Source organism: Sceloporus undulatus, chromosome 5 (genome assembly GCF_019175285.1).
Source record: "Sceloporus undulatus isolate JIND9_A2432 ecotype Alabama chromosome 5, SceUnd_v1.1, whole genome shotgun sequence".
Taxonomy (NCBI): Eukaryota; Metazoa; Chordata; class Lepidosauria; order Squamata; family Phrynosomatidae; genus Sceloporus; species Sceloporus undulatus.
The window spans coordinates 146,186,992-146,211,681 of NC_056526.1; the positions used below are offsets into that span (position 1 = coordinate 146,186,992).

The 24,690-nt window shown below is 40.2% G+C and overlaps 1 protein-coding gene across 1 annotated transcript in view; it reads left to right on the plus strand.

The window, feature by feature from the left end:
* Window positions 1-24,690, plus strand: part of IQCM (IQ motif containing M) — a 126,633-nt gene that overhangs the window by 45,664 nt on the left and 56,279 nt on the right. Inside the window, exons 8-10 of the mRNA XM_042469674.1 lie at window positions 5,870-6,059; window positions 8,448-8,596; window positions 13,968-14,149. Of these exons, the coding sequence (XP_042325608.1) occupies window positions 5,870-6,059; window positions 8,448-8,596; window positions 13,968-14,149 (521 nt within the window). The remainder of the gene's footprint in view (window positions 1-5,869; window positions 6,060-8,447; window positions 8,597-13,967; window positions 14,150-24,690) is intronic.

Sequence of the window (24,690 nt, forward strand, 5' to 3'; positions counted from 1 at the left end):
TTTTTGTTTGTTTTTTAAATTAAGTATACTAGATTTTGGTTAAAGATCCAGCAGAGTAATGTGTAATTTTGTTGGTTCTTTTAACCTTGTCTCTCACTTAATTAATTTATAATCTAATTGAGAACTTAATTTTGGAATATTAATACTCAAAGGACAATTCAAGTCAATTACCTAATTAAAAAATTAATTAAGCTGTCTTTTTCCTTTAGAAAATACCCAAATTAGCTTATAACTATTGATTTTAACTAGATTTTCCTATCACTGTTATATCTGCCACTAATGCAGTTGTGGTGGATGAATTCACCTACTGCTATTCCCTGACTTAGGGGTGAATGAATCTATCAGTTTCAGTTTTTCTCACCTTCTTCTTTTAAATACTCTCAGTCTTCTTGTGTAAATTTGTAAAGAGATTTGCACAACATTTTAAGTTCTGTTAAAAAACAAACACCACCAAAACTCTCAAGTACTGTATCCTGTATCTCTGTATCCAAAGTTTCAGCCATGGCTTCAAAATACTTTTTAAAGAATTCCCAAAAAGCAGACCTTGATTTTGCTATCTTATATAAAGGATTCTATTTCACTATGCCATTATATTTAATGGGATTTGAGCATCCATGGTTTTTGGTATCCATTGGGGGGGGGGGGGGTTGTTGCACTGGAACCAAACCAAACCATTGTGGGCATAGTGAAATGGAGTCCCTTATATAAAACAGCAAAATAAAAGTTTCTTTTTTGGAATGTACATCTTTTTGGAATATTTTCAAGTTGTGGATGGTTGAATGCATGGATAAAGAATCTGTGGATATGGAGGGCTGACTGTACATGCTTTTGTGTTGACCCAAGTTCTAGATCCTCGTGATAATCAATGGTATGACAAACATTTCAGCCTTTAGAAAGCTGTTGTGTGCTAGAATGTAACTTCAGTCTTGGACAATTAACTGAGTGTGTATCAACACTGCAGAAATAAAGCAGTTTGACACCACTTTAACTGCCATGTGTTATCTACAGAATCCTGGGGTTTGTAATTTGGTGAGGCATGAGAGCTCGCTGATAGACAAGACAAAATACCTCACCAAACTACAAATCCCAGGATTCTAAAGGATGGAGCCATGGCAGTTAAAGTGTCAAGCTACTTTATTTCTGCAGTGTGGATTAGCTTTGTGTAGGGCACAATTCTAAAGTAATCAGACTTCAGGAGGGTTGGGTTAGGGGCCTTCTGAAGGCTCCCAGGGACCAGGGACCCTTCAAGTACTGGTAATACTGCAGTGCACTCCATCCTAGCTAATGATTTGGGATGCTGGTTCCTAAGAACTGATATGGCAATTCCAAGATATAGAAAAGATCATGCTCTAATTGCCTACCATGTAGTTGTGAAAGATGAAGAGAAGGATGACAAGCAATACTTAAGTGACAACTACTAAATCAAACACATGAGGATTCAAAGTCAGAAGGTTAAGAGTTAAGCACCCAAAACCCTGTGCAAAGCACTCAGTTTTACATTCTCTGCCACATTCAGTTTTTTTTTTAAAAAGCTCTCTAATTCTTTCCTTTGAAGTTGTGAAGAAATTAGTGGTTTTTTTTTTAAAAAGAAAAGGTTTAGCAAAAAATAAGCAAAGTTTTCAGCCATTCTTACTTGAATCACAGTATATCGGTACAGAGATGACAAAAACCACTGGACTTACCTTCCAATATTTGACAGATGAAAACCATGATGCATGTGGCCAGGCAATTTCAGAATGTGGTCAAGATAGTCAAAGTTATGAGGAAAACACAAAAGCTAGGAGAGGATGCAGTAGTTTGTTTTTGGCTGAGTCTACAGGGAAAGGGAAAACTCTCCCCACTCTTCTCCTCACTGCTGAATTAATTGAGTATAAACCACGTGTGTACTTTGAACTTATTTTGCAGTTGGATGAGGAGAGAGAAACTGGGACATTTTAAAAACAGTTGAACAAGTGGGACAACAGAGGATTAATCGTGATTCTCCCTGCTAAACTGGAACAATTGGAGAGCATATAGGCATGACCTCCTCTTGGTCCTTCTGTGCTGTGCTTTGCTTATTTTCCAATCAAGATCACTAGGCTAGATGCAAAATCACACCAAGGCACTGACGTCTCTGAAGTCTTGGGGTGAGATGAGGTAGAGAAACTGCCCACATGCATTATCTCATATTCTGAACTTGATTTGTGACATACTCTTGGCAGAAGTTTGCCTATCAGTGATTTAATGCTCCTAGCCTCCTTATGTGCCATTATTCAGTGCACCATTTAAATATCAGAAGCAGGTTTGAGAACTATATAATGAATGTATATGATGTCATACTGTATTAGTTTTCCATATTATTTTGTGGATTTTCAGAGATCCACATGTTGCTTTTCTCCCTCTACACTCTGTAGTGTAAAAAAGAGAAATGCATTCTGGAAAGCTAACCACCAAGTAATTTTCTTTGCATTATTAATCCTGTCCCCCACCCCACACAACACATTTATAGTGCTATGATTCTGCTTTAACTACCTAGGCTCTTCCTTTCACCCTATATCTGTTCAAGTTATATGCAGAACATATTATATGGAAAGCAAATTTGGACACAGAAGAAGAAGGAGTGAAAATAGGAGGAAGGAAAATCAACAATCTAAGATATGTGGATGACAATATACTACTAGCAGAAAACATCATAGACCTAGTTCATCTAGAGCAACTATTAAAGAAGGTTAATGAAGAAAGTGCAAAGGCAGGCTTACTGCTGAACATATAAAAAATAATGATCTACATGGAGGATCTACACAAATTCAACCTAGACAGTGAGGAAATAGAAATAGTAAGAGTTTTCATACCTGGGACCAAACATTGATCAAAACATGGACTGCAGTCAGGAAATCAGAAGAAGACTATGAACAGGGAGGGCAGCTATGAAAAAGCTAGAAGAGATCCTAAAGAGCAAAGATATACAACGAAGCATGAAAGTTAGAATCATACAAGTCATTGTATTCTCTATTGCCATGTGTGGATGTGAGAGCTGGACAGTTAAGAAAATCATTTCATTTGATATATGGTGTTGGAGAAGAGTGCTAAGAATTATGTGGGCAGCCAAAAAGACAAACAAATGGATCCTAGAACAGATCAAGCCTGACCACTCCCTGGAAGCCAAGATGACAAAATTGAGACTGTTCTACTTTGGCCACATCATGAGAAGGTACGAGTCATTGGAAAACCCCCCCAATGATACTGGGAAAGCTGGACAACAACAGCAAATGCACTGTAAGATAATCTATGCTTCTTAGAAATCCACACTATCTCCACAACACTGACTTTTCACTTTCCTTTTATTATGACCTCCTATTTAATTCACAGATCTGATGTCCTCCGGATGTGCTGAACTACAGTGACCATCATGCCAGCCCGGAATGCTGGGAGTTTTACTCCAATACAACTGGGAGGGGCACCAAGTTGGAAAGGCCCAACTATGTCCTCTGTGGCTTACACTGTTATCTGTTGTTATTGTTTTAAGTGTGACCATGCATTTTCCAAACAATACAGTGAGCTTCCTTTTTTTAAAAAAAAGACCACCAAAAGAAACATTCCATTTTAGAATTATAACTGTTCTCAGTAGATTTGCCACCCATATACCAAACACAGTTATCAATGAAAATAACAGACGTTCTGCTTCAAGGTCACTGCACAGCAAGCAGCAGCTTCTTGGCTGAATATAATAGTATACCAGCCAATTCAAAGCAAATTGCAATTACACTAGAAATTACATTTGGACAAAATAGGAAGGCTGGGCCAGTTAAAGGAGGCAGAATATTTGCTTTGAGAGAATGTGGGTTGGTAGGTGATTGGATAGGGAGGAGGCAGACATCTGATCTTGAACTTGGCAACCCCTCCAGCTGGTTTAGTCACATATTTTCGGCTCAAAATCTATTTGGCCTTTACGACAGCCAAAATAAATGTCCCTTAATCACTTCCAACCTATTAACAGATGGGTAAACAGCTTTTATAAATGGGGCATACAAAATACTTCAATATCAGCCAAAACTAATTAGTGGCAGTATCTGAACTAAAATCTATAATTCAAATAATATATATTAATGAAGGCAAAAGTGTGACCTGTCCTTTTGAATCCCTCCAAATAATATCACTGGGGTTTTAAAAATTATGATGGGTTAAATTTAAAGCTGAGGAATTTAGAATTCTAATGTACTTTTTAAATCTGTCATGGATGCAATCCCATATTGAAGATCTTCCACCAAAGAGGGCAAGGAATACTAAGAGGTGGTTTTGCCAGTTGCTTCCTCTGAAATATAGCCTACAGCACATGATATTTGTTGATTATTTCTCATCCAAGTACTAAAAAGGTAGACTTGTTCTTGCTTTTCAATAAAGCATGTGACAATCTCTGAAGTGTTCTGCACATGTTGTATATAAACCACACAACAGGTAAATGCATACAGAATTATATCTTAAAGTAGCTTCCTTTTCTGACAAAAAATAGCCACAGGGCCATTTTTCATGAGCATATCATGGGGGAAAATGCATTTGTATTAATGTACCGCTTCATACTGAACTAGCAGTGTCTAAGCAGGTTACAACTGTAAGTTATCCAGTGCTGTCCATACAGACAACTATAAAGTGGCAACCAGAACAAAATGAAGCAGCTATGTTCCACTGGCTGCTAATACATTTCCAATCCAAACTCAAGAAGTTAGTGATAACATTTAAAGCCCTAAATGACCTCTTTCTTTGTAGGCCTGTCCCAAAACTGACCTGTGCTGGAGAGGCCTTATTTTGTGTCCGAGAAGTGACAGTAATACACTGGAGAAGGATATTGGAAAAATGCCTTCTCTGTTGTAGTACCTTGGTTGTGGAATACCTTCTTCTTAAATTACTGATTGGCACCACTTCAAATTAAAACATGGCTTTTTATTTAAGCCTTAGAGTTCTAACAATTTCACTCCATTTGTACCTGTATATTGCTTTATCTGCTTTAACTAGTATTTGTTGTACAGTTTAATATGATTTTGGACTATACATTATTGTTTACTGTTTTTCAAACCATTTTAAATTGTTTAAATTTGTTTTATTTTATATTGCACTGAGATCCCTGGATACGAGGCAGGATGTAAATATTTTAATAAATAAACAAATATATTTATATTGATTAATTTGCAAGATTTGATTCCCGCTGTTTCAAAGAAATTTGTGAGACTACTTTCAAATAACACATCAAAATAGCGTCTCTTCTCTCCCCAAGTGAAAAAGCGATAAGAGCTATGGAACCACAGAAGAAAAACAATATGGAAGTAAAAGGTCAAAATCAATAATCATAAAATGATTACCTTCTAAAATGTAACAAAGTGGTATGTTTTGGGGAAAAGATGTTGCATTGCTGAGTCAGAAAAGGCCTCCAGTCAACATCCAGTCCTTTGAAAGTTGGGGTATCTGGGCAAGGACTTCCAAATAAGATTTTAATAATTGTCCATGTTCATAAGACAAGGCACCTTCTTTCATATACTTGGATCCCAAGCTTTAAAGGTCAACAACTAGTAAAAACTGAATTGCACACTGAGGAGGGCAATGATATATTTAGATTATGGAGGAAGAGTTCAACATTTAGAGCAATATCAGATACTGTGGGAAATACCTTATGCAGCACTTCCCACGAGTGAGCAGTTCACCTTTTCTACACTTTTGAAACTTGTGCATGACTTTACCCAAACATGACCTTATGGAAAGGATTCATGAGAACCAATACGTGCAGAATGTTATTGATCGAAGCATAGTTAATGTGTTAACATCAGTCACATTAGTTGGTGAATTTTTAGAATGCTGGTAAACCAGTATGCATCTCACTTTCTGCATTTGTTCATTGTAGGAAAAAAGATGCTATTAATTTAATTAATGAGAAAGTCAAAAGAATTGGGCCACACCTCGAAATCTTTGAAGCTTTTGCTCAGGTGCGAAAGGCACATACAAAGGATAAAATAGTTTCTGCTGCCATTTGTATTCAGAAACTTATCAGAGGATGGCTTGATCGTTGCCGATTAACCAGATTAAGGATAAAGGTAATGTTGTCTTAGAATACATCATGTAGCAATGACTGATACTATGCTTAGCTTCTAAGTGAAACTTGCATTAAGCAGTTCCCTCAGGAACTTGAACATGGATGATTTTTATGTATGGGCATTAGTTTTAGTCCAGCAGTTTGGTCAGGAAATGATTTGAGAAGATAGTAATGGTTCATTTATACTCCTGTTCCTCTGGTCTAGCCCAAGAGAGTGGAAACTTTCCCCACCTAATGGCTAAATTCAATTTCAAAGATTCTTATTCCAGCAGTGGATGGTATCAAAGGTTAAGAGGTTATATGATAGCCCTGTTTAAATATTTGAAGGGATGTCATATTGAGGAGGGAGCAAACTTGTTTTCTGCTGCTCCAAAGATTAGGATCCAGAGCAATGGATGCAAGGTACAGGAAAAGAGATTCCACCTCAACATTAGGAGGAACTTCCTGACAGTAAGGGCTGTTCGACAGTGGAACAAACTCCCTCGGAGTGTCGTGGAGTCTCCCTCATTGGAGGTCTTTAAACAGAGGCTGGATGGTCATTTGTCAGGGATGCTTTGATTGAGATGGCCCTTGTGGTCTCTTCCAACTCTACGATTTTATGATTCTATGATCTACGAACAAAATGGTGGATCCTTGTCTTTGGAAATAAAAGGCTAGTCACAGCTGAGGCATCTTCCTGTTCCCTTCTGATCTGCTTTAGACATCATACAGCAGAAGCATATTTTAGCTTAGAGCTCCTTTGAAGAATAAATGAGGACTTTATCACACCAGTGTGCTGCACACAATAGCAGTTTGGCAGTCCATCTGTTTTCCACACTGCCAAATGTTGCCTTCTGGGAGGAAGATAGGGATAAGATTCCATGACAGCTAACCACCTCCAGAAGCTGGCTACTGTGTGAATGTATTTACAGCAGCTGGCTTCAGGAAGGTGTTGGCAGCCAGTATAACCTATCCCCCTGCTTCCTCCCAAAGCATAGGACTGCTGTGTGAACATGCACAGCCCCACACTTTGGCATGAAGGAGTGGGAACTGCCTTCCAAAGCTATCTGCTGTGTGAATGTGCACACGGGAGCCAACTTCAGGAAGGCAATGGCAGCCAGGGCCACTTGTCCTCCCCCCTCCCAAAGCTCAGTGCTACTGTATGCACATAGCAGCCACCTTTGGGAAGGTATTGACAGCTGCAGTCACTGGAAAGGAGAAGCGAGGCGGAAAGAATAGAAGAGTATAATCTCACCCACTCACACCATGTGGCTGCCTAAGAAATAGAATTGAAGGGATTTATTTCCTGAAGGGAGTAATAGAGTATCAGTGAGACTGAGGGCCTATTTGTCCATCAATGAAAAGGTGTACAACAGTAAAGAATGGAATATAAGACAGCAGCAGGAGAGACGTGACACTGTGTGATAAGCACCAGCCAAAAATGCTTTTATTTCTTTAACATTCCACTTGTTAGCCTTGTCTGATAAAATCCTAAACCTTAGGGGCAACATTTCAACCTTATAGAGTGGAGGAAAAGGTCATAAAAAAGCTGGGAAACCTCCAAATTCTGGTATTATGGGCAGTGGTGGCCTTCCACTTGGTAAACTTCTCTGGACCCCTGATGGCCACCTGGCAGTGTCATAAAGGGTGAGTGAAAGACTACCAGATGCCCCCCCCATACCTTTTCTCTGGCCTAAGGCGAAGGGGGACCCTCTTCTCCCAGAGCCTAAGAGTAGGGAGTACCTGGTCCCAGTGGCCACTTGTGGGCTGCAGGGCTGAGTGGCAGCTCTTGGCCAGGCTGCCCGAGGCCCCCCTGTAAACACCAAGTGCTCACAGGCACCCTGCCCCCTCATCATCCCTGCCCACCCTTAGCTTGCCCCAGCCAAGTTCTCACCCCAATGGAGAGCCAAGGGAGGGGAAGTATAGTAAGCTACCAGAGATTTGAATCAGATCCATTGATGGGGGAGAGCAAATGCACACTTGGTTTTACAGGATTTCCATTCCAGCTGCTCCAGACTGTACTAGAACTGCCCTGGTGCCAAAACTCTGTTGGGAATAAAGCCAAGCTCCTGAATGGCTTCTTTACAACCTGGAGCAACTATGGGAGGATTGGTCACAAAAAAGAGAGAGGATTCACTGCACTGGTAGCAATAGGTTCACCAACCACTGCTGCTTTGTACACTTTTGAATAAAAGTATCTTGTGCAATAAATGTAATTGCTCAGTCTTTGTTGCATTTGCCTGAGTTGTAAATTGTTTTGCACTCCTGACTTTTTTTTGGTTCTTTTCAGTGCCTTAAATAGTTTCTTACTTAACACATCTATCATTTCTACTCCTCATTTGCTTTCTTCTGTCATCCTTTACTTATTTTCCCAAAAATAAATTAAAATGATATATATCTGTAATTACAGGCTAAGAACCATGGGCCAACTTTATTAGCTGTCGTAAAGGAATACCGTAAAATGATGGCACGCATTAAACGCCGATGTGGAATTTTGGACCTAAGTACACCACTAATATTTGAACAGTTTGAAGACTGGCTTGACCAGAAGCATTGTAGGTATTAGTAATGTTATTTTACAGAACAATCTTTTATCAAGATTATAATTACAGCATCTGATTATTATTACTTTTTTTGAACTAGCATTGTTCAGTGACATGGTGCAGGTATTGCTTTCAAACAATTGCAGTTCAGTATCTATAATTTCCAGTAAAAATGATTAGGGCCCGTTACAGACCGCCCAAAAGGGTCGGTCTTGGGCCACTGCCGGTTGCAGCGCAGAGGAGCCACAGCAGAAAAACCGTGCGACTCCTCCGCGCTGCAAAAAAGGAGTGCAGAAATCGCACTCCTTCCGGCAACCCGGAAGAGCCGCCGCAAGTACCAAAGCGTGCACTCGCGACGGCTCTTCTGGGTTTAGACGTCCGGACGCTGTGCGTCCGTTATGTCAAGATGGCCGCGCCCGTCTGTATAGGGCGCCGCCATCTTGCCGTACGGCATACGTGCGAGGGGCAAGGCGCATCCGGAAGCGCCGCCCCTCGTGCGTATTCCTGGCGCAATGACGGCACCGCTTAGGCCCGTCTGTAAGGCGCCTAGGTGCTGGGAAAGATCTCATCTTAAGGTGTGGTGTAGCCACTAGTTGCTGAAATAGACAATACTGGACTTGATAGAGAAATATTTTGACTTGATATATGGCACCTTAATTTTGTTCAGCTCTGAGATATAAAATTGTTTGCCATTGTTCACAAAAGCTTGAAAATTACTAGTCTTTAAGGTGACACAAGACTTAATTTGCTGCAAGAGACTAGCATAGCTGTCCACAGTTCCTAGAAACTATATTCTGGTAGAACTCTGTGGAGGGACAGCATTTGATGGTGGCAGTTTTCTGTTTTGAGTACAGTTTACTACCAAATACCAAATCACCAAATAAAGTGAATGTGGAGGTTTCAATCAATTCAAATAAAAAACTGGAGCATGAGGAGGTCAGAACCAAAACACTTGATAAATGTTTTTGCCCTTCATGTGCCTCCTTCCTTTCAAATGCTTCCACCTCCCAATTGGACTCCAAAATAGAAAATGAGAAAATAATCCCGCATCCACTGAAAATCATTGAGTTGCCATTGGGAAGCATTAAGGTCTGCCACAGTGCCAGTGTACTTGTTACAGCACTAGTTACCAGTGCTGACAAGAAAGCCATTCCATGTAGACGCAACTTATTCTGTGCATTGTCACAAATTCATGCAACATTTCCTTATCCTTGAAGCCATGGCAATGGCTCATAGAAACTCTATGTGACTTAGGAGACACATGCATTAGAAAACCTTTTAACATTACACAGAGTGTGTGGAGGGCTGCCAAAAGCATCTTGGCAGCCTCCACATACACCTTGCAATGTTTAAATGGACCCTGAGAAAGGAAGCAATGGAGCAAATTGGCAAGTAGCAGTACTCATACTAAGATTGCTTGAGAAACAGATAAAATCTTCCACAAAGGAAGAGGAGACCTTGGCAGACATATTTAGGCTCAGAATATGGAGTGAACATATGGTCAATATGGAAAAGCAACAGTCTAATTGTGATATAGTAGCAACCATCACACTACTGATGCTAAATGATAAGAAGTGATAGTTGTTATATATAAATTATTACTTAGCTGTTAAGCAGTAACATTAGTAAAGTAATGTAGTCAAACAATAAGGAGCATCTATTATAGCATTCAGTACATCCCATAGTATTTTTGCACCATTTTCTTTGACTCACCTTGTATTTAATGATAGATTTATACACAAATGGATTAAGATGATGTTTTTTAGTCTGGTGTCAGCATTTGTTTTTGTTAACCATCCTCTAGTAGATCTCGACCCATTGCGACTCTGTGGGTGAAACATGACCAAGACTCCTATTATCTACTGCTCTGCTTGGCTCCTGCAAAGTCATATGCATGGCTTCATTAGTAGAGTCCATCCATCTAGCATGCAGCCTTCCACTCTTTCAACTTCCCTCCATCTTTCCTAGTATTATTATTTCCAATGAGACGTGTCTTCCCATGATGTGTCTGAAGTATGACAGTCTCAGTTTTGTCATCTTGGCCTCCAGGGAGATTTCTGGCTTGATCTGCCCTACGACTTATTTGTTTGTCTTTTTGACTGTCCACGTAATCCTCAGTGCTCTTCTCCAGCATCACATCTTGAATCTTCCTATCTTCTTTCTTAATTGTCCAGCTCTCACATCCATCCATGGTAATCGGGAATACAAAAGCTTATATGAGTCTAACGTTTGTGCTCAGTCATATATCTTTGCATTTTAGGATCTTTTCTAGTTCTTTCATAGCCACTCTCTCCATTATCTTTTTGAAAAGCATACTTCCAGCCATCTTGACATAGTGTGTGATAGTGGTGATGGTACTTTTTTATGGGAAATAATTATAGGTTTGGCAAGACATGAGATCGATAGAATGCTTGGTATGCTATCTTTTTAGGATAGATTATTGGGGCTTAATGCAATTATTAGTTACAAATATAGGAGGCCTATTGAATAAACTGGTGTTGATTCAATGTATCTACTTTTGATCCACTATTGACCAGCCTATAACCACTAACATTTTTGACCTCTAACATCTTTATCAGTGACTTGGATGACAGCATTGGGGGCATACTTATCAACTTTGCAGATGACACCGAATTAGGAGGAGTACTTAATACTCCAGAGGACAGGATCAAAATTCTATATGACCTGAATAGACTAGAAAGCTGGGCCAAAGCTAACAAAATGAATTTCAACATGGATAAATGTAAGGTACTACACTTAGGGCGGAAAAATGAAATGCACGGATATAGGATGAGGGACACCTGGCTGAACAAGACTACATGTGAAAGGGATCTAGGAGTCCAAGTAGATCACAAATTGCACATGAGTCAACAGTGCAATGCGGCAACTAAAAAAGCCAATGCAATTTTAGTCTGCATCAATAGAAGTATAGTGTCTAGATCAAGAGAAGTAATAGTGCCACTGTATTCTGCTTTAGTCAGGCTCCACCTGGAATACTGTGTCCAGTTCTGGGCACCACAATTCAAAAAACGATTTTGAGAACCTGGGCGTGTCCAAGGAGGGAGACTAAATTGTGTGAAGGGTCTTGAAACCATGCCTATAAGCAACGACTTAGGGAGCTGGGGAAGTTTAGCCTGGAGAGGAGAAGGTTAAGACGTGATTATGATAGCCTGTTTAAAACTTAAAGGGATGTCATATGGGAAGGGAGCAAGCTTATTTTCTGCTGCTCCAGAGACTAGGACCTGGAACACATGGATGCAAGCTACAGGAAAAGAGATTCCACCTCAACATTAGGAGGAACTTCCTGACAGTAAGGGCTGTTCGACAGTGAAACACTCTTCCTAGAGTGTGTAGTGGAGTCTCCTTCCTTGGAGGTCTTCAAACAGACTTGGATGGCATTCTGTCGGGATGCTTTGATTGAGATTTCCTGCATGGCAGGGGGTTGGACTGGACGGACCTTGTGATCTCTTTCAACTCTTGATTCTATGATTCTATGAAAAGGTAATGACCTAAATCTAATTATTAGTTCCAAAAAAAGGAGATCAATAAATCAGTGGGGTTTATATATGTTATTTCACCACTGATTTGTATTTATTTGATGGGCTACCTTTGCACGACCTACATGAATATAACTATACAAGTGTGGTGCATCTCAGTATTCCAGCCTAAATATCTTGAACCAGTTCTGGCAGGGTTTATTTTAAGTTCTGCAAGCTGTTTAAGTTCTGAAAGTTTCTAGAAGGCATCAAATACAACAGAGAGTTTTAAACCAAAAGGATCTTATATGTTTTATCAAAAGCTGTTTGCTTTGAGAATAAATATAGTTTGATGATATCACTCATAAAATTGGCTCTAGGCCTAGATTTAAAATGTCAAAACCTCTCTCCCATGCAAGAAAATCCAAAATCCACAAAATATGATACCCTTATTGGGCCTATTAAAATACACAAAATACATTGTTTTGTGTGTTCCAATAAGGTATCACTGTTTTTTGATTTTGGATGTTACTGTAACTTTGTTGTATACCAACATGAAACCCCAGAATATTTAGATATGTAATATATAGCATTCTAGCAGGGAGTCTGGTAAGACTTTTGTTTTTTCTGCCTTGAACCTTATGCCTCTTAAAGATGTTTTACACAGTGCAAAAAAACAGCAACACATTTTTAAATAATTAAAGCAGTCCTATAAAAGCTTTTTTCCTGTTCTATGAGTTTTTTCACATGATAACTATATGGAGCACTTGTGCGTATAGGTTTTCCCATTCATTTCTATTAGGGAATTTGTTATTTTTTCAGTTCCTATTTCAATACAGACCTTGGAGGAATCAGTAAACGTTCCTCGCAATGAGGGCTAGTGTTCCAGTGTCCAAGCTTGCTCTACTGGCTTGGATCAAACAGTAGTGCTTGACAAGAACATGCTTTCCAGGGTTTTAAGTTGTATTTCAGAGCAAAGAACTGGCAAAAACACCACTGACTATTCCTTGCCTATGAAACCCTATGAAATTAAAGGAATTCACCATAGGCTGACTGGCAACTTAAAGATACATACACACAGAGTTATTTTTAGATTGCTCCAATAGCCCATGAAACAACTAATCATCTCATAATAAACCCAGCTTGACATACTATTAAGGTTGGTAACTCTTGATGTCCAGTAATTCTCTGGTTTGGGGGGGGGGGGGGGCTGTATTTCAGAATGTAAGAGAGTAATGTGATTCATTTTGTTATTTTTTACCAATTATATACTTAATTATTTCAAACCTTTATCTGAAAATTGAATTTTTAAAGTTTTTCAACAATAAAAAGAAACTTAATAATTACTATTAAAACACATTTTTACCTTCTAGTTTATGAAACTATGTTTGCAAAGAGAGAATACTTGAAAGAGATGGATCAGAATGAACTTCCTAAATTTTTCAGGGAGTGTGGCCGTTCCCATCCCCAAATGAAATGAACAATACTATCAAACTGGTCTTAGAGAAGGTAAGAAATACCCCCCCCTCAAGCCAGTGCAGAAGATTCTTGTTAGGCATATAAATTTTGAAAATATTTACAATTATAAAATGCACATCTTGTTTTGGTAGACTTCAAAGTCTACATTATGTTAGTAGGCAATTTAGTGAAAGGCTAGATGTTACCCATACTGCCTGTTAAACAGCAAACAGTAACAATATTAAACATAACTTTTGGAAACACCTCTTTAGTGTGTTGTGTGTGTGTTGATACTTACATTTCATTCTCCAGTGCATAACTGGGGCAGATTATATGATCATGGATACAAAAACATTTAAAAGGAGATAAATTGAATTACATTTGAACCCCTTTAGGCCTCATTCCCACTTTCCTTTTGAAAATCTGCTGAACCTATTCTCTGATTTGGTCCAGGAACCCGTTCAGCTGCGAGAGTGGATCTCCGTTTCTTTGTGGCGAACAAGGTAGTGCTGTGAGAGGCCATGGGAAGGCCCAGCCGGGTCGGAGAAGGTTCAGAGAAGGCCAGCCAGGTGGCAGAAGACCTGAAAAGGCCGCCGAGCTGGCAGAGAATGCCCGCTGTGTGGAGGAGAAGGTAGGTGAGGACCGAGGGCCAGGGAAGCCAGGGGGGGAGGGCAGATTTGAATCTGACTGGTTCCCACTTGGGCTGATCAATTATTTCTAAATAAATCAATTCAGCCCTAAGACCCTGATTTAACCAGCGTCTTTTTGACATGGGTTTAAATGGGTGAAAAAAAGCATGTCCCCCTTTCCAAGTCATTTCGGTTGATTTGGATTAAGTGGGAACCATGCTCATTTAAACTGGATTGTGATTCGGTACATCTGGTTTTAAACCATAGTGAGAATGGGGCCTTAGAAGTCAAAAATGCAGGGAAAAATTGAGATTATGAAAATTTGGGGAAACATTCTTGATGCGTTTCCTTTGCCGAAACAGAAGGCAGCTTCTCCACACCATTTTTCTTTACGAAGTCTGCTAAGAATTTTTTAAATTTTTAATATTTTTATAGTCACTTTAAATACAGATAGAATAATCACATTAATCACATTTAATCACATAATTAATCACAAAACTAAAACTAAAAATAAAATTAATCACAAATTAACATTCTGTTACATATTTGGATGAGAAATTGGGGGGGAACACATGGGGTAATCTTGTTCTATTGTTCTCGCAGCCAGGATAGTGTTTGCTAGGTTATGGAATGGAATAGACAAATTATACAGTAATTACCAGAACTAATATAAATAATTTGTGAAGATTGGATAAGGTCATGAAATATTTAAAGAAAAGGTGGGGAAACACTATGATTCGAGGTAAATAGAAAATAAATACTAAGACAGAAAGAAAATTACATAAAATGTTAGCTTAACATTTGAGTATGTGGATAACATTTTAAGTAAAAGTTACAAATTTAGTATATTAGAAATTCAAGGCTGCAAATAGAATAGCAGTAATGAATAGTATAGTGAAACTCATACATGAATATGTGATAGCACAAAAGAGATTTTGGCATAAAATTCAGAAGACTACACTTTAGGAAGTAAGAAATGTAGTTGAAAGGAAGGAAAGTGATAATATGTATGGCAGATAATATGAGAGATCCATAGAAGGAATATTTAACTGGAAAATGAATTTTATTTTGAATGTTTGTTGACTTGAAAATCATTCTATGATAACTAGGGCCATTACAAACGGGCCTAAAAAGTGCGTGTTCCATTGTGTGCTAGGGTGAAAAGTGCGTCCTTTCCGGACGTCCCTAATCCTAACACGCGCAGAGCGCACACAAATGGCAGCGGCCGTTCCACAGGCCCACCATTACGATGTCATGACCGCGTCACCTTCAAACGTGAGGTGGCACGGACGTGACGTCCTTGCGCTGTGTAGGTGGCTTAGAACGCCCTTTACGCAGCACAGAAGGAGCTCCGTTTCGGAGCTCCTTCTTGGCTTTGCGTTGCTGGGCGCCAGCCTTCAGACAGTTGCGCCAGCAATGGGAGGAGGAAGGGCCAAGCAGCCTTTCTCCTCCTCCCCCGCCGCCGCCCCTTCCTGCTGCGGGGAAGGGGCCTTTTGCTACTTCCCCGCGGGCCTGGAAGCGGCGGATCGGGGCCTCAGCGGCTGCCGCTCTAGGCCGCTAAGGCCCTGATACCACCGGGGGAAAGGGTGGGTACAGGCTGCTGCTTTTCGGCGGTCTGTAACCTGCCGAAGAATTTTTTAAACTCCTGTTGCTATACAGCCCTGTGTCCTGTGAGAAGTACAAATATTATTCACTTTCCATATGGCTCAGTTTCTATGGTTTGAGTGTGATTTGCTAATTTTTCTCAACTGCAGAAACTCCAGGGTTGCTTTTGTGAAGTTCTCAGTATTTTGTGAAAATATGCTCATTTGTTACAATTGTGGACTGAGAATGTTGTTGGTGTGTGTCTTCATATCCTTGCCAAGTTTGGTGATTCTAAGAAGACCTGGCAGATTTATTCAGGAAGGATTATTCTTGTGACTTTTCCAAGATCATCCAGTGCATTTCCATGCAAGCAGGAGATTCAATCCTGTCTCCTAGCACCCTAGTTCAAAACTCAAACCATTACACCCTGCTGGGTCTTTGGGATGGTAATGTACAAGAAATGATTGCCTGAGTATGTTTGTTTCTGAGTACAAGCCAAAGGCATGAGTAGGACTTTTTATATGTGTGTATGTGTGTTTTCTTAAGGACCCTGTAATCCGTGTAGTGGATTCCCCTTCTGGTACATGTCTGTTTAGTTTTGTCTCACCAGCTGGGTTTTGTTTGTTTTCTCCCCTCTTCCCTTTCTGTATGTAAGAGTAAATGAAAGGCTACATGAAGTAGCTGAGCCTTGCTACAAAGTAGTTTGTCTTTTTACATGATGTTCCAATAATAAAATATAAAAGAAAATGTATGAATCTAAGTTGGCCCTCCAGTCCATGGATTCTGCATCCATGGATTCAAAATCTAAGGCTTGGAAATATTTTAAAAATATATAAATTCCAAAAAGCAAACCTTCATTTTGCCATTTATATAAGGATTCAATTTTACTTAGTAGTGGCCTTGAGCATCCACATATTTTGATATCTTGGGGGGGGGGCGGGGTCCTGGAAACAATCCCCAGTGGATACCAAGGGCCCACAGTAGATAATCTGTGTATTATTCCATAAAGCAAACCTCGATGTTGCCATTTTGTATAAGGGACATCATTTTACTATGCCATTGTATTTAAGGGGGACTTGGGCATCCCTGGTTTTGTATCCAGGAGGGGTCCTGGAATGAAACCACGATGGATGCCAAGACCCACAATATCTGCTCTGTTGAGTCCTGTCCTGAAAGCAGAACCTACTGGGCATAAGGTATGACTAAGGGACCACAAGGATTGAGGAATATTACAGCCTTTGTCAGACGAGTAAGGTCTAGATACTGGTACTACCCCATTGTTTCTTTAGTTTCTAATCTCTCTGTATAGGGAGGCAAAGCTGAATGTGCTGGAAAATATGAGTTTTAGCTCTGGACTCATAAGGGCAATAACAAATATGTGAGGCCGAAGCTGGGTGCTAGTAGAAGGAAGCAGGAAGTTTAGTATTATTTATGAAACATATAAAGTAGTTTTATTTATTTCTTACATATTAATTACTTGTGCCTATCATATTATTAATAATAATAAATAAAATTTTTATTTGTACCCGCCCTTCCAACGATCAGGGGGGGCTAACAAAATGCACCGAAGTGCAGACAATATACAAGATTAAAAAACAACCATAATAAAACAACAATCCATAAGAACAAATAAAAAGCCCCTTGCCCTCCTCACGGCCACGAGAGAGGAGGGAGGGCCCACAGGATATTTGTGGGGAATGCCTGATTAAATAGGAAGGTTTTAAGACCTCCTCATTGGGCCCGGGTGAGATGAGCGGAGCTCCGTGGGCAGCGTTTCCAAAAGGGCTGGGGCAGTCTGTGGAAAAAGATCTTCTGGCACGTGACAGCAACCTAGCCCCAGGACCTTCAGGAGTTGCTGCCCAGATGTTCTGAGGTGCGAGGCGGGAATGTACGGGGAGAGGGTCCTTCAGGAATCCTGGGCCCAAGCCATTTAGGGCTTTATAGGTAATAACCAACGCCTTATATTGAGTTCGGAAGCGGATGGGCAGCCATGGGATCTTTAAGCACAGGTGTTATGTGGCTGGTCCTGGGCAGCACAGTGACCAGCCGCGCTGCCATATTCTGCCACCATTTGCAGCTTCCGAGTTTGGTATAAGGGTTGCCCCATGTAGAGTACCTTACAGAAATCCAGTCTCGAAGTTTACAGAGCGTGTACAACAATTTTCAAGGTCCCTCTGGCCAGGTATGGGCGCAGCTGGGAATCAGCCGAAGCTGATAAACAGGTACTCTTGACCGTCGCATCCCTGAGCACCTCAGCCAGGCGCCCCAGAAGGATACCATGTCTATGGTATCGAAAGCCGCGCTAGATGTCCAAGAGCACCAACAGGGCACGTTTCCCCTGTCAATGCCCAGACGGAGATCATCGACCAGGCGACCTGGCCGTCTCAACCCCATGACCCGCCCGGAAGCCCGTTTGAAATGGGTCCAGATAATCCGTTTCATCCAAGACCGCTGAAGGCTGGATCGCAACCGCCCTCTCGATCACCTTTCCCAAAAATGGTAGCCAGCGAAAACAGGCCGATTAATTTTATGAACCAGGGGTCAAGGGAGGGCTTTTTAGGATCGGTCTTACTATGGCCATTTTAAGATCCGATGGAAATCGCCCATCCCTGAAAGATGTATTAATTATCCGGCGTAACACAGTGTTACCGCGGTCCCCCCTGGGCTGCTAACCACGAGGGACCGGGATCAAGAGCAGGTTGTCTTGCCGAACACTTCGCGGATCTTGTCCACATCCTCGGTACTTTGTTGTTTTGTAACGAATTGGAGAGTGGAGAAGTTGCTGTGCAGGTTCGAGAGTGACTGTTGTAAAAACAAGCAGAACGAAATCAGCAGAAATGCAAACTAGCAATTAGTATAGGCATGCAATGTTGCTAAATCAAACGATTGGACATCAGGTCATTTGAATGCCTATCGACACTTGAATGTGGGGGTTCTACTGCTTGTTATACTCACTTCTAAATCAATTTTTTAAAACAAAAAATTGACCCCCTCCAAAACCTGGGTTGACTTTTACATGGGCCAATAGAGTAACTTCCCCAACCCAGCTGTCTCCCAAAGGGACAGCTGGGCTAGGAAGGCAAGAGGGAAGGCAAACACTTGCCCCTCAAGCCTCATCCCCAGCCTGGCTGCCCCTCAGGAGATGGCCACAGTGGGGAGGAAAAAGGAAGGCAAGCGTTCACACCTCAAGCCTCTTCCCCATCCTGTCTGCTCCACGGGAGATAGCCAACTTAGAGAGGAGAAGGGAAGGCAAGCGCTCACCTCCTCGAGCATCTTCCCAGTTTGGCTGCCCCTTGGGGGACAGCCAGAGTGGGAACAGGATGGAGGGAAAGCCTCCAAGCCTTGTCCCCAGTCTGGCTGCTCCTCAGGAGATATGTGGGCTAGGAATAAGGAGGAAGAGCAAGCACTCACCACTCACGCTTCTCCCCAGCCCAACTGTCTTGTGAATGGACAGCTGTGAGGGTGAGGAAGGCTGTTGAGACCCTAGTTTTGTGCTCAGCTTATCCATGCATTATTTTGGGCTCCCAGACCTTCCCTTGACTTATACATGAGGTCAACTTATAGTTGAGTATATACGGTATGTTCAAATAAGCACATTTAATGCAACTGTGTGGAATATTCAAACTCATTACACCATGTGGCAAGGTCAGCAAATGAAGTGAGGGATGGTACCCTCATGGAATCTTCCAAATGACTAAACAGGGCTTTATAAGATCTAGGCTTCTAAAGGTCTTTGCCACATAAACATGGAGTTCCTGCCTTGTATTTCATTACCATTCAAGATATGCTTGGCTGTGCCATATTGTTGTTGTTAACTGATGTCAAGTCCATTTTGAATTATGATGACTTCCAAGTCACCTATGTTCAACAGACTACTCAGGTTTTGCAGGCTCAGGGCTGTGGCTTCATTGATTGAGTCTATCCATCTGGAATGCAGTCTTCCTCTTTTCCTAATGCCTGCCACCTTACCAAGCATTATTGACATTTTGTGAGTCATATACTCAAATGATATGGCCAAGTGCAACAGTTTCAGTTTAGTTGTCTTGGCTTTTAGGGAGAGTTCAGGTTTGATTTGCTCTAGAGCTCATTTATTTGTCTTTTTAGCAGTTCATGGGATCTGTACAACTCTTCACCAAATATCAAATGTGGCCTCATTCCCACTTACAGATAAATTGCTGTGTGATCCGAATCGATTGACCGATTTGATATCGGATTGTGGTTTACACTTTTTTTCTTGCTGTGACCCTTTTTCTTGCGGTGATGTTTTATTATATTTTTACGTGTATATTTTTAACATTTTTTATTTTCAGTCTTACATTCTTGGTCTTTTTATCTTAGATACACCAGTTTTAAGGAGGAGTGAATGGAATCATAAATGCAAAATTGAGCTATAGCTGTAATAGAGTAATGTTGCTTTAGCCATATACCTTTAAATATTTTATGGGAAACTATGAGATATGTAGCCTATTTTGATTGGTGTCCATTCACAAATGTCTTTCACTGAATTCCAACTGCTAAGTAAGTGTGCACTGGGCTGAAATATTAATTTTTAAAAAGAATTAGAATCATAGAATCATAGAACTGTAGAGTTGGAAGAGACCACTAGGGCCATCCAGTCCAACCCCCTGCCATGCAGGAAATCTCAGTCAAAGCATCCCCAACAGATGGCCATCCAGCCTCTGCTTAAAGACCTCCAAGGAGGGAGACTTCACCACACTCTGAGGGAGTTTGTTCCACTGTCGAAAAGCCCTTACTGTCTGGAAGTTCCTCCTAATGTTGAGGTGGAATCTCTTTTCCTGTAGCTTGTATCCATTGTTCCGGGTCCTGTTCTCTGGAGCAGCAGAAAACAAGCTTCCTCCCTCCTCAATATGACATCCCTTCAAATATTTAAACAGGGCTATCATATCACCTCATAATCTTCTTTTCTCCAGGCTAAACATCTCCAGCTCCTTAAGTCGTTCCTCATAGGGCATGGTTTCCAGACTCTTCACCATTTTAGTCGCCCTCCTTTGGACACGCTTCAGTTTCTCAACATCCTTTTTAAATTGTCTTGCCCAGAACTGGATACAATATTCCAGGTGGGGCCTGACCAAATCAGAATACAGTGGCACTATTACTTCTCTGGTCACTTCTCTCCAGGATGAAAAGGAGCCATTGTTGAGCACCCTTTGGTCTAATGTCAGCAGCACAGAGAAAGTCTTTAAAGAAGACCCCAAGTGGTCAAAATGGAGCATTTTGAATAATTTTATAGGGTTGGTGGCTTTCTCTTAAAATTTTATTAATTGAAAATAAACAGAAGGACAGAGGGAAAACAGGAAAATGCTCTTCACCATTTGCTATGTTTTAGTGTGTGTGTGCATTTGTGTGAGCGTTTTCATAGCCTTGCTTTGTTTATGTCACAACCTGTGTGATATTCTTAATATCAGGTAGCTCATTGGATGTCTCTTTAAAAGAGCTAATGTTCTCTGAGATCCACTTACCTTAACTGACTTCTGTCATTTTTTAGCCTCATTCTAGGTGTCATAATGGTAATGTTAATTGTAGCATCCCAAAGGCTCTTAGTATTCATCAAATATTTGATTTACATTTTCTAATAAAGCTTTTGGAATTCAGGAACAGGAAACCCGTCCTTTACCATGATTGCTACTACTCTCTCCTTCATTAACATGGTGAATTATTTTTTCTAAAATAATTAAAATCTGTAATTGAATACACTAGAATAATTTTGGAAAATTAGTTTAATTATCCCACAGGTTCTGTGGGGAAACATTGCATCTTTTATTATGACTGAATGAGTAAACGTGGCTTTTAAAAATCCCATTTGTACTTCATTTGATTTTTGTTATCATCTAAATACATTCTGTAGGTAAGTAGTGTTTTTAAATGGATATAGCTGTCATGCCCACACTGGAGGAGTCCTCTAGGATGGGTGAAATACAGGTCCTGGGGTCAAGACATGAAGAGGAACCAGTAAGCCTCCAAGGTGGAGTAGGGCTGTTCCTCCTGAGGGGGGAATTCTAGCCCCTCTCTCAAATGGGAATACTGGACTCCCTTCCAGTCTACTGGAGGAAAAGTGCATCAAGGTGAAGGCTGAGACTGAGATCATTAGAAGAACTACTGGGCTCTCAGGAAGGCCCCCTTCACAGTAGCTGCTTTCTTGGGACAAAGTCCTTAAGAGTAAGGGGTCATTCAGACATTTTTTTTTAGTGGAACAATGTAAATAAACTCATTCACGCTTTGGCATTCACACTATGGAACCACATTCCTATGCATCTGTATAATAAACATGGAGTCAACAATGTAAATGTATTCAAAATGCATTCAAGGCATGCAGAGTTTAATCCTGGGTCTATTTGCATCTGTTATTCACACTGACAATGATGTGAATCTTTATTAAAAACTTGGGAAAGCATCCAGTATCGATTACACTGGGTTAACCCCCCCCCCCCCAAACTGAATCAGGTGCATTTGGGATGCACGTGAACAACAGAGATTCAACCTGGATTCATTTTGGTTTATTTTCACTACTTGAATAATCCCTAGAATTCTTCTTAGATTACCACACAGCACTCTTCTAGTGATGCTATTCCACTTTAATTGCTCTGGCTGCCTCCTGTTAAATTCTGGGATTTGCAGTTTAATGAGGGGAATTTAGAATTCTCAGCCAGAGAGCTCTTAGGCCTCACTGAATTACAAACCCCAAAATGCAACAGGAGGCAACCAGAGCAGTAAAAGTGGAATAGCATCACTATAGGAGTGTAGTGCGGTAATGTAATGGGAAACCTAAGACTTACATGTGAGAGTCTTGGAGGATGTCTCAGACAGCAGGAGCAGCATATAAATTGCACTCCTGACCAAGATCAGTTCTGCAAACATAGTTTAATCTCTGAATATTGGCAGTCAAATCTGATGTCCCTCACCCTGTTTAACTAGAAGAATTTCAAGGTCTACCAGCTGGCTGTAGGAATCAAATAATGGTTCCATGGGCTAGATTTTGATTCAATTTAATACAATTTATCTTCAATGCAATCTGGGACCCAGTACGGCTCACCATATGAGTCACTAAATACAATTAAAACACTAGATAATTTAAAAGTAAAGAAAACAACACAGTTAAGTAATTATATTTCAAATGAATTTAAAACAGTTTTAAAAGGCAATTAAAATGGTTAAAAATAAAACACACCGCAATTAAAAGGTCTGCCCAAATTAACACTCTATGGCTTGAGTGAAAAAAAGGGTCTTTTCCCATTGATTCTGAAATGCAGGCAGGCTTATAATGAGACATGCAGACTTTCAGATACTGTTGTTATTATGTGTCTTCAAGTCATTTTCCAACTTATGGTGACCCTAAGGTGAACCTATCACAGGGTTTTCTGGGACTGAGAGTGAGTGACTTTAGAGATGGGAAGGCCTGGAGGGAAAAACCAGAAAAATTCAGAAAAAACTATTTTTTCTGGGTTTTTTCCCCCTGAAGACTTTTTTGTTTTGTTTTTTCTGAAAAATTGAAAAAAGGAAGAAAACAGATTATGGAATGTTTTATTTTAGCATGATAAATACCATCTTTAAGACAAAGTGTTCATATATTCTCCAGATCATTTCTAAAAACTATGTACAATATCAGATCTTTCTAATTCCTATGCACTGAACGAGGACAAGCAAATCCTAAATTACAAACTGAACTCTCCAATGCAAGAGCAAGACACATTTCTTCCTTTAGGGGGAACTGAAAGAATCTAGTCTATGTTTGGAAACACTCACACTAAATCAAGAAATAAACCGACATGTGAAAGGGTAGAGAAACCTCTTTTAATCTGGGTACACCATGAGTTTTTAAAAGTTCATGATAACTGTGATGGTGACAAACATAACAAAGCAGAAGCAGAGACTGAAACTGATAACCAGGACTGCATCCACACTGCAGAAATAATGCAGTTTGACACCTCTTTAACTACCATGGCTCAGTGCTATGGAATTCTGGGATTTGTAGTTTTATGGGACATTTAGCTTTCTGTTTCAGAGAGTTCTGGTGCTACAACAAACTACAATTCCCAGAATTTCCTAGCATTGAACCATGACAGTTAAAGTAGTGTCAAATTGAAATATTTCTGCAGTGCGGATACAGCCCAGAGCTCAGAAAATGCACCTGATTTAAATTCATGCCTATTAATTGAATCTTCGACCCTCCTCCCTTCCACACTCTTCCCCCTAATTATTTTAAAGGATGATTGTTTTATGTTTCTTTGATACTGTGGAGAGGAAATATAAACAATGTTTTGTTACTAATGTTGATTCTGTATTTTTAATGGTTTTTTAACCTACTCCACATAAACTAGCAAAACCAAAGTTCATGAGATTACTCCATTTGTTACAAATAATTTAAAAAAATAAAAGAAAATTCTGTTTGTAATAATTGTTTGAATACACTGTCTTTTAATATACCAGTTGTGATAAATTTATGCCAGATCAAATTGTTCGTAGTCATATTTTATATTCCTTAAGTAACAGAGTGACTTTCAATCTGTAAAAAGTTAATGTTGCATTTTTCCATTTTTCTGAAAATGTTCATTTTCCCCCTGAAAAAAACCTAGGAAAAAAAAGTTTTTTTCTCCACATGGCTTCAACATTTCTAAAAATTTTACATCTCTATACTTGCCTAAGGTCTTGCCCATGGGTTTCCATAGCTGCGTGGGGAATTGAACCCTGATCTCTAGAGTTGTAGTTCATTGCTCAAACCACTAGACCACACTGGCTCTCATATATACACATATACAATTCAGGGAACGAGTGTCTCTGAGAATGGCTCTCAACTCAAACCCCACACGCTAGCCCCACTCTAGGGGGAAAATAATAAAAAGAAAGGCATTTTGGATTCTGCTGAGCTTGGTAAAAATACAGTGGTTGTCACAACATATAATGAACATCTGAGTGTGGATGCTGCCTGTTGCATTGCACTGCTTTCA